Below are 10,988 nucleotides of genomic sequence, written 5' to 3'. Positions count from 1 at the left end.
ACTAGCTCTGTAGACCAGGCTGGTCTCGAACTCACAGAGATCCGCCTGCCTCTGCCTCCCAAGTGCTGGGATTAAAGGCGTGCGCCACCATCGCCCGGCTACTTTGTTTGGTTTTAATTCCCTTCAGAGACACAGGCCAGCCCAGGACCTGTCAGCTGTTCCCGACAGTGCTGTGCCCTCGAGCTGAGAATTAGTGCAGCTCGCTTGTACACACACACACACACACACACACACACACACACACACACACGCTTTAAAAGGTGCTTGATGTCATATATAGAATTTGGGGCCATTACTAGAGATATTCTGCATGTTACACATACAGGACACAAAATCAAAAAGAACCACCAGGCTGCAGTTTCTCGAAACTTCCTGGCAGGAACAGAAACTGTTTAACTTTGTGTGAACATGTCTGCTATCACCACAGGTGTCACTGGAAGGCATCAGAGCCCCCGCGAAATATTGGGGCTGCTCTCACTGGCTGAGCTACTCAGCCTAGAGGGAGGAGCCATCACAGCTTCATATCCCGAATAAGAAAAAAAAAAAAACCGGGCAAATGTCAAGTTCCTTTTATTTTCATCTCTAAGTCACTTGCAGGGCAGGTTCTTTTACAGTGAGTCGTTCTTGTAACAGCTCTAGCAGCTAGGGATGACAGGCAGCGGGTCCTGGAGAGAGGGGATGCTGAGCTCCCTGGGAAACCCTGCACACCCCCCTCCAGTTCCGATTCCACAGGATTCCCACAGTGGACGGGGCAGCTCAGAGAACCGGCCAGAAGACGCTCATCTGCCATCCTCTGGACATAGGTAGTACAGGCAGTTAGAAGAGAAGGGAGACAGGCAGAGGTTTCAACAGTCACGGATCGGCCGCTTATCCCTTTTATCTTTGTGGCAAGAGCCGTTCTTAATCCAGGCAGGAGATGGGAGGCACGGCCTTCATGCATTACCGAGGTCTGCAAGCAGACCTGTAAAAACCACTTAGCTTCCTCAGGGAGGGGCAGCGGTCAGCCCAACTTAGTGAAAACCCGAGGCTCTGGTGACCTGCTGAAGTCGGGTTAACTGTGTCAGAGCTGAGGCCCTGACGTCACCCTTAGGTACCAGGCTTCCATTTTGTTCACCGAGTCTTCCTCATGGGACTAAGGGCACACCTGCTACAGGGAACAGAAGCTGTGGTTCATGGAACAGCCCCACGGGGGGCCCAGAGGACAGTGTGCAGGACCCTGGGCTTGGCCTTGCTTGGGAGGAGGTGCGGGGGGGGGGGGTGGAGAAAGCTAATCCTTGCTTGCTCTTGATATCCAAAGCCAAGCCCTTGTCCCTGCACCCGGCCCTGGTATCTCTCCCCACCCTGTCACCCCCCCCCCTCCCGCTATGAAGTTAGCAGTACTAGTCTGCAGCATGGTATGCCAGCCCCAGTTTGTGGAGAATGTCTGAATCTATGCGAACTTTGGACAAAACCCAAGCCAGACCTGAGGACATGCCCTTTCTGTCCCTGTCTCTGTAAGACTCCCATGTTTTTGATCCTCTGACATGATGCCAAGCTACCAGCTGCCCAGAAGAGGATGCCAACTTCCTCAAGCTCATGCTAACAGGGCGGCCTTCACTGGGGCTTCCGTGCCGGGAAGGGAGAGAAGCTGTGTGGCTCTAAGCGTGAATGACCGACCATCTTGGTTCTTGAACGAAGATCCGTCATGTGAGAGGAATACAGCCTCAAAAGCAAACTCCATCCATTCCTCAGGGCTTCCAGGATCAAATGCAGACGTGGTGGCTGCACAGCCACCAGAGGGACCACAAGAGGCATAAGGTCTTTGGTGAGGAACATAGTAGAGTCCTCAAATGCTACTTATGGGGCTCAGCAGGTCCGCCTTACAGTATCGAGCTAGTGGGCGAGAGGCCCTTTGTCACAGGGTGCCATCAACAGGCGGACAGCTCACAGAAGATGACACAAGCAGACAACAGGGCTGGCCCACAAGATGGGGTTGGGACTTCAGTATGGATCTTCCTGGGCCATGTTTAGAACCAGAGTGCAGGTGGGGAGGGGCCGGATGCCCTAGTCCCACCATAGAGCCACTGGGATGAGGAGGAAAGGTGTCAGTGCCGAGATGTTGGAGGATGGGTGACCAGAGGGGCTGAGGCAGAAGCCTCTGGAGAGGACACATTTGCTGACGTCCCAAGAGACACATGGGAGACAGGTGGGCGCTCAGTCTACCCAGGGCATAACTGGCCCTCCGTGGCTGGATTCTGGTAGTCACCCAGGAAACCAGTGGTGACGGCTGACGAAAGGCACAGTGTGAGATGTACAAGGAAGGCCAGGCAGTCTGCAGGTGGACTGGGAGCCCAGCAGGAGCAGGGGCACACGGGCGCAAGTCCAGTTGGCTTTGTGGCCTGTGTGGGAGGGGACTGGAGCGAGGTGGACAATGCCTGTGTGGGGCTGAGGAAGAGAAATGCCCCTGCCAGGACAATGGGCAGAGCCACGGGAGCAACGCTATGAAGAGAAGGGGAGGTGGGACAGGGAACCCAGCCTGCAGATGAGCAGGATGCCCCGCCAGCCTGGGTGACGCTGGAGACCTGTGGGGACAAGTGGGCTGGATGGTGATGGCTCCTGGGGAGGCTCACGGGGAACTCTGGCCACGTGCACTGCCTTTAGGAACCTATAACACAAAAAGAAAGAAGAAAAGCCCCGGGTTAGAGGAAGCCACAGGTGAGAGGCAGGCACTTTGCCACTGGCAAACTGCTTGCCTTGGGGAAAAGGGCAGGGATTTCAGTAACTGATTGCCAGAGTGGCTCTGTCGTGGAGAGCTTTCGAGGCTGTTTGTTTTGAGACAGGCTCTCAAGTAGCCTAGGGTGACCTCAGATTCTCTATATAGCTGGCAATGACCTTGAACTCAAGGTCATGCTTCCACTTTCCACACTCTGGGAAGACAGATGGCTTTTTATTGCCATCTTTAGCTGGCCCCATCTCTGGACCAAAACAAAAGGTCAATAGGTTGACTACCTGCTCAACTGAACCGTGTTTTCTTTCTTTTCTTTTTTTCTTCCTTTCTTTCTTTTTTTTTTTTTGGCCAGGATGGTGTGAGGAAGCTAAAGAGCAAATTCTCTCTCCCGTTGTAACAGGAGGTCTCTGCAGTAAGGAGAGAGGGGAGCCTAAGGCTGCCTGCCTCACTGAGCACCGAAAGCTCTCCATCCCAAGAGGCGAGGGAAGACAAGGAAAGCAGATGCTCCCAGCTCTGAGGACAGGAGGGATAAGAACAGGGAGGCAGAATTATTTGGAAAAACAAAAAAGCATTTGGCTGGAAAATTCCTCAGTACCAGAGGTGAGAGAGTTACACACTTAACACAGAGAGTAATGGTCTCGAAAAAGAGAAAAATCACTTAAAATACACAGCACCCAGAAAAAATAATAACATTTATTAGAGAGGCAGATACGAGGGCACAACTGGAGGATGACAGGCAGATTCTCTTCTCTTAGGGTGAGAATAGAAAGAAACAACCATGACAGCTGTATTCAAACAACTTACTCAGAACCCAGGGTTTTACAATAAACTCAAGTACGCAGCAGCCAGCCGGACCTAGCTACAGTGCAAGAGTCCTCGGGCCTCCCCAATAGTTATAAAAACAAAAAGTGGTTAGGCAGAAGAATAACAAATAAATCAGATAGGTAAAAGACTAAAACAACACTATTCAAAGAATCTGTTTAGTTTTCAAATTGCAATATATACAAATATCCCCTGCGGGGCAGGATTATGGGCGTGTTCAATGAAGGTGATGTAAAAAGCAACATTACCCCACGAGACTCAGAGTAATCTAGGATTTTGGCAATGATTAAGTATGTCATAGATACCACACACATATACAGAAAGTGCCCTGGCATTCTTTTATAAAAATCCAGAAGGTGCAGCTGGGCAGTGGCGGGCACACACCTTTAATCCCGGAGGCAGAGGCAGTCAAGTCTCTGTGTTTGAGGCTGGCCTGGTTTACAGAGCAAGTTCCAGGTCCTGTTTGGAACCCCCCTCCCCAAAAAACCCAAGAGCTGCTTTGAATTCTTGGGAGTTGGGGAGCAGCAACTGGACTTGTAGGGGTTTGGAGCATGGGGAACAAGGTTTGGGAGAGGCTAGGTGGGATGATACTTGCCCCCAGGCTGGGGATAGCTCCCAGGTGACTGTTAATCTCAGATATACCTTCCAAATAACAGGAAAAAGCTACAGACAGCTCATCTCTCCCTCTATGCATTTATTTATTTATTTTCTGTTGTTTTGAGACAAGGTCTCACTATGTAGCCCTGGCTGGCCGTTTCAGGCCAGCCTTGACCTCACAGAGATCGGGCTGGGGTTACAGGCGTGTGCCCCCACCGCCCTGCTCTCTGGGTTCTTACACTGAGTTGTGCTTGCTTTGTGTGGGTAAGCACATGTGTCATGGCATAGGAAAGTCAGAGGTCAACTCTTGGGAGGTGGTCCTTTGCTTCAGCCATGTGAGACCCAGGCTTGGGGACAGATGCCTGTCTCTGCTGAGCCATCTTCCCCTAACCACATCTCCAATCTCCCTTTTCGGACAGCAGACTATAGGAGGAATTTCTATCATTACCACTAAGGAGGCGGGAGCTATCCAGTATCACTCAGCGCAGACAGTGTTGGGCCCATTCATGTTAGGATGCTAGGGTTCGGTTTAGCAACACACACTTAAAACTGTGACCACCCTAACTTACACAAGGGAAACCCCTCCATTTCAACCCAGCAAGCTGTTCACCTGAAGGGGCCCCGGGATGATTGACTTTGAATACACTGTGACAGCGAAAGTTACACGAAACACGAATTACAAAATTAACGTGCACTGAATGTCAGGTGGGCTGGGGCAGCTTCCTATTTCTGAGACTGTACTAGACTGTGAGGTATGGCTGCTGGGGCCTTGGAGAGGGCATGGGACCCTTTGTGCCACCTTTGTAACTGCCAAGAGCCCATCACTACTTCAAAATATTGTCTTTAGCATAGCAATCACAAGACTGAGACAGGGAGACAGAGTTCAAGGCTAGCCTGGGTTCCATAGCAAGACACTGGCTAATAGCAAGACACTGGCTAAAAAAAAAAAAAAAAAGTAAAAAAGTCTTTAAGAGCCAGGCGGTTGGTAAGTACAGCTTGCTCAATGACACTTCACAGGCCCTTGTGAAATTCAGGAGAAATCATTGCCAGAATCTTGAAACTGTTTCAGGTTCCTGAGCCCAGACAGAGGTATAGCTGTCACTTTTAGAGTCATTGCAGGGGCTACAACTCAGTGGTAGTGAATCTGCCAGCGAGCACACGGCCTGATCCCATCCCCAACCACAATAAAAACAAACAAACAAACAAAACAGCTTATTAAAATGAGCCCCTAATATAGAGGCAAAGATCTATTTTGTGCTTAATAAGATGTAAATAATTTCCAAAGTCAAACAGGAAGGACCAGATGTGAGCCAGGCGGTGGTGGCACATGCTTTTATCCCAGCACTTGGGAGGTAGAGGCAGGTGGGTCTCTGAATTCAAGGCCAGGCTGGACTACAGAATGCGTGTTCCAGGATGGTCAGAAATACACAGAGAAACCCTGTCTCCAACAACAACAACAAAAGGATCAGATGTGGATGGATGGAGCTCCCTGGTGACTTTGAGGTCATGATGGACACAGTTCAATCCTGGACCACTTCTGGATATCACCAATCCCACTCTCTCCCCTCCAGTATCAGCACTGACTTAAAAATGCAAATTCCCGCATGGCCCAGATTCCTTTAGAACACGGAGACTGTTTATTTTATTCTGACTGTAGTTAGCCAGATCAAATGTGCCAGAAACCACAAATGATGCCTAGGAAGTTCAAACTTTGGGTCTTATAGTTGCCAAAGATTAAAAAAACAAACAAACAAAAAAAACCCTTCCTCTTAAAAAGGGACTTGCAGGGTTGTTGCGTGCAGTGGTACACCAGGTTCTGCTCACGGCAAACCTTCTGGCAGGAAGAGAACCGAGTATGGAAACATCACGACCCCAGGGTGTTGGGCAACTAGCTGCTGTACACCTGCCTCACCAGCTTGAAGGCACCCCACCATCGACTGAGGCCGCCGGGTGGAGCCAGAAGACTGTCATGTCATGTCAGAGTTAAATCGCTCAAGGAGCACACCTTTCTGGACATATCTTGGTTGTTTGGGACACTCAGACAACAAAAGGGCCTGAGCAGCAACTGTAAGGACACTCGACATGGGCACTAAGAAAATGTTATCATCTTTACTAAAGGGCTGGGAGACATTACTCAGTTCCATTGATGAAATAACAAATGTTAACGTTCATTTACTTAATTTCTACTGAGTCTTACTGTGTAGCCGAGGCTAGCCTGAAACTCGGTGGGATGCTCCTTACTCAGCCTCCTGAGTGCTGGGATTATAGGTATGAACCACCACCACACATTTTAAAAATCTACATATTTTTGTTGAAAGGAATGGAAACACTGATGAGATTCCAGACAGCACAGTTGTAAGCAGGCCGGGGCAGCTCTGCACACAGCCAAGGGGGACAAGCAAACTCAGGCACGAGATGCCCCCAGTTCCCCGAGTGTCTGTATCACTTGCTCTCTGCTGGCCTCTTGAAGGCCTACGGCAGCCAAAGCGGTTGGGAGAGACAGCTCCAATGCTTTTAAGGGTTTTTGTATTTGTTTTAAGTGGATTAAATATAAGTCTTAGCACCTTTGGCGTTTTTGTCTAAATAGACTTCGACGTAGGAAGTAGGGACATAGCCCTCCTCGTCTTCATTTCTGCGGATGCGAGTCCACCCATCGCCCTTGTCCTCCTCGATCACACTCAGCGTCTCTCCTTCCACCACGGAAATGGTGCCCTCATTCTGACCTGAAGAGGTAAAGGGAGAGGTGAGGTCTCTCGGGCGAGGCTGGAAGGGCCCTTGCAATGGTGTAGGTAGAAGCGGGATGAGATCAGTATGGAGTATGTCCCCTTGGTCCTCCGCACTGCCATGTGTTTTCCTTCCTTAGGTCCTCTGAGGACCGTCCACACCTCCCCACAAGCCCGAGTGAGTCTCTGCTCCTCTCAGGGTTTCTCCTGGGGCAGAGGTGGGGAGGGGTGTGTCCTCCCTCAGCTTCCACAGCGCCTTCTAGCAGGGCCCTCATCTCTTTCCCCTTCTGGCACTTTCTGAAGTCAAGGTTCTACTTTTCTTACTGCCTCTAGGACTGTCCCCTTGATGTCCCTAGCCCGTGGAAATATAGCCTAGGAGATCTGTGTTCACTGGGACACTCCTCCTACTGTTCTGTCCCACGGCATCTCTGAGCACCCAAGGATCAGCCATGTCACTGGCCTTGGCTCTCCTCCTCTTTGCTAAGTTGTGTCAGTCACAATACAGCTCTGTCTTCTCCTTAGTCAAGGCCCCAAGACAGTTCTTGTTCTTCTTCATATATATATATAATTATATATACACATATACATATGTTTTATATATATACACACATATATATACATATACACACACATACACACACATATACACACACATACATATACACACACACACACACACACACACACACACACACACACTTGGTATTTTGCCTGCATGCATGTCTGTATGTCTGTGTGAGGAGGGTGTTGGGTCCCCTGGAACTGGAGGTACAGACAGTCGTGAGCTGTCATGTGGGTGCTGGGAATTGAATCCAGTCCTCTGAAAGAGCAATCAGTGCTCTTTACTGTGGAGCCATCTCTCCAGCCTCCCCCACTCCTTTTTTTTTTTTTTTAAAGTTCTCTAAGGTCATATAAAAGTCAGAGCCAAACCTCTAGATCAGCTTTGGGATTGTATGATGGTTAGTTCTGTCAGGTTGATACAACCTAAAGTCGTCTGGGAAGAGGTCAGTGAAGAACTATACAGCACCGCCTGTGGGTGTGCCTATGGGAGAATTTTTTTTTCTTTTTTCTCCAAGACAGGGTTTTCCTGTGTAGCTTTTGGCTGTCCTGGAAGTCACTCTGTAGACCAGACTGGCCTCAGACTAAGAAATCTGCCTGCCTCTGCTTCCCGAGTGCTAGGATTAAAGGTGTGCGCCACGCCACCACTGTTGGGCTTTCGGTGTCTGTCTTACAACCACCATAAATGATGCGGGAAGGCCTAGCCTGAAAGCGGGGGGCACCTGAAAGTTCATTGCTGTGTAAAGGAGAAGCTTAGCGGAGGCTTCATCTCTTAGCAGTGGGTGTGAGCGCAGCTTCAGGTCTGTCTTGGCTCCCTGCTGTGATGGACTGGGATCTGGAGCCCTGAGCTAACATAAACGCCTTCTCCTCTGAGTGGCTCTCTGTCAGGGTATTTCATCACAGCCACAGAATGAAATAGGGAGGAGACAAATGGTTTGGGGAACCGTCACAGCAGGGTCACTGTGTGTGTCTGTGTGCGAGGTGGCGTGACACAAAGCAAAGCTTCATTGACGATTTATTTCCCTGAGCCCTGACTGATTCTGCATCCTCTGTAACTCTGGGTGGCACCATGTCTAGGCACACAGGACAGAGGCATGATGCTGACGGTCCACCCTGTTTCCTGGCTGATCCCACACAGGGGACAATGGCATGCCTGTCGACAGCTTAAACACCATCCTCAGTGCAGGTGGAGCAAAAACTCTTTTTTTTTTCAGCCAGGTAGTCTACTTTCCGTGTGTGTGTGTGTGTTAGTGTGTATGTATAACTGTGAGAGACTGTGAGTGTGTGATGTGTGTATGTGTATGTACGTGTGTGATAGTGAGTGTGTAGTGTATGGTGGGCAGAGGTTGATGTCAGGTTGATTATTATCAATTTTCCATCTTATTTATTTATTTAAAGATTCTTTTACTGGGGCTGGAGAGATGGCTCAGCAGTTAAGAACACTGGCTACACCAGGTGGTGGTGGTGCATGTTTTTAATCCCAGCACTTGGGAGGCAGAGATCTCTGTGAGTTCAAGGCCAGCCTGGTTGGTCCACAGAGTGAGTTCCGGAGTGGGGGGAAGTGCACTGGCTGTTCTTGCAGAGGACTGGGATTCTGTTCCCAGTACTCATGCGGTGTGACTCACAACCACCTGTGACTCCAGTTCCGGAGGATCTGACGCTCTCTTCTGGCCTTGGGCACTAACATGGTTCACAGACACACATGTAGGCAAAACACTCATTCACATAAAATAAATAAATAATTGTCTTCTTTAATTTTACTGTATGTATGAGAAAGAAGGAGAGAGATAAAGAGAGTTCTGATCTCTGGGAGAGAGGGGTCTCCTAGTCAGTTTAGGAAGGCGGAAGATCTCCCCTGGTCAGCAGTACCTTCAAATGTGTAGAGGGCCTTGCAGGTCCCTATGGCAGGAAGTGGCTCCTCATCATCAAATTCATCATCAAAATCTGTGGCCAGCACCTTGAGCTCGCTCTCTTGGCTTTGCTCTTCTGTGTAACTACCATCTGGGCTGCTCAAGAGAGGAAGACATACAGCAACTATAGCGACCAACCTGGAGACGTGGTTCTGCCCGCACCACCGTGGGGCAATGCCACCTCAGATCGTCAGCCCATATTGGATGGTAAGCTGAGATATTTTCATGAGGGCAGAATGAGAGGTGATGGAAACAGATGCTCTTGCCTTGTGTTCATGAGAGATTCAGAACTTAGAAGTAAGTACAAAGCCAGATGGCCCCTCTGCCAGAGACGGGGCCCCACAGGTACTGTACCTCTCCCGGTCCTGGGCGCAGTTAGTGACTGTCTGGTGTGTCTGACCATCATACATCCCACTCTGCCGGCGTGCCTGTTCACTCCGTGCTGGGAGTCTGCCCTCCACCTCAGCCAGCCAGGCCTGGAAGCAAAAACCACAGAAGACTTGGACCTGGGTTAGCCTAGGCTCAACCATGAACTGTCAGGCCTTAGCTCAGGGCTGGAGTCACTTAAAGCTGATGTTCGAAGACCTGGTTGATGTCTCAGAGCCTGCACTGGCTGGCTATGCAGGTGGGGCTCCTAGGTAACCGCTTCATCCCCCTGCAAAGCTGGGGGAGCGGGAGGGAGGCCCTTGCTCACCAGATTTACCAATCATTCCACATGGCAGAAAGCAGGCACCACTGGGCTACACTCTTGGGCAGCCCTACAACCACAGATAAATTGCTCTATCCTTCCTTCTGACTCAATCCCGTGGCTCTGAGTTCACTCAGAGAAACCCCACAGCCCGAGGTGTGTCAGTAGGGTGGTTTCCCTCTCCAGGGACATAGGCCAACACTGCCATCACAGAGACCACTGATGGGTGGGGGTGGGGGTCTCCTCGGGTGCCTGCCCAGAGGCACCCTTCCCCTTGCCGCCCCTTCCTTAGCTCCTGTTCCCCACACCTCAAACTTCTGTGTCTCCAGCCGCAGTCTCTCTATGTTCTGGGTGACTTCAGCAAGTTTGTGGTCCAAGCTGGCCGGGTCTCCCATCTGAGGGTTCTTTAGGTACACGTCTTTCATTTTGGTGATAGCGTCCCTGAGAAAGGAATAAGGACAACACGGGGACTGAGGACAGAGCCAATAGGGGTTTCTTTCTGATTGAAAAGCCCTTAACAACCTCCCCCCATTGGCTATGAAAGGCCTCCCATCCCCTCTTATCAGTATTGCTCTGAAAAATTAATAGAGTTATTAATATCCATTATCCTTCTGACTTGGTGACACACACTAGTAATCCCAGCACTCAGGAGGCCAAGGCAGGAGGAGCTCAAATTGGAGGCTAGCCTGGGCTATATAGTGAGATCACGCCTTTTCTCCTTACGGTTTCTTCTGACCAATTTCTTCAAAAGTTCATGATGGAGGAGGTCATTTGTCTATGTGTTACTTTCATTGGTTAATACAGAAACTCCCTTGGCACTTTGATAGGACAGAAAATTAGGTAGGCAGAATAGACAGAACAGAATTCTGGGAGAAAAAACAAAAAAAACCAAACAAACAAACAAAAAGATTTGCTGGGCGATGGTGGTGCACGCCTTTAATCCCAGCACTCGGGAGGCAGAGGCAGGCGGATCTCTGTGAGTT

The 10,988-nt window shown here is 49.9% G+C and overlaps 1 protein-coding gene across 10 annotated transcripts in view; it reads right to left on the bottom strand.

The window, feature by feature from the left end:
* Positions 1-107: 107 nt before the first annotated feature.
* Fnbp1 (formin binding protein 1) overlaps positions 108-10,988 on the bottom strand; it is a 123,649-nt gene continuing 112,768 nt past the window's right edge. For 4 of the 10 annotated variants that reach the window (XM_013345872.2, XM_013345870.2, XM_013345873.2 and 1 more), the window contains 4 exons: positions 10,314-10,446; positions 9,672-9,793; positions 9,277-9,416; positions 3,579-6,849 (listed from right to left, as the gene is read on the bottom strand). In XM_013345872.2, the coding sequence (XP_013201326.1) occupies positions 6,671-6,849; positions 9,277-9,416; positions 9,672-9,793; positions 10,314-10,446 (574 nt within the window). In that variant the 3' untranslated portion in view covers positions 3,579-6,670. Of the gene's footprint in view, positions 2,645-3,578; positions 6,850-9,276; positions 9,417-9,671; positions 9,794-10,313; positions 10,447-10,988 lie in introns of those variants that run through there. The other 6 variants (XM_005346108.3, XM_005346106.3, XM_013345874.2 and 3 more) reach the window with 3 other exon arrangements.

This window comes from Microtus ochrogaster, chromosome 4 (genome assembly GCF_000317375.1).
Source record: "Microtus ochrogaster isolate Prairie Vole_2 chromosome 4, MicOch1.0, whole genome shotgun sequence".
NCBI lineage: Eukaryota > Metazoa > Chordata > Mammalia > Rodentia > Cricetidae > Microtus > Microtus ochrogaster.
The sequence above is the reverse complement of the archived record's forward strand: the minus strand, read 5'-3'. Positions and strand labels throughout refer to the sequence as shown.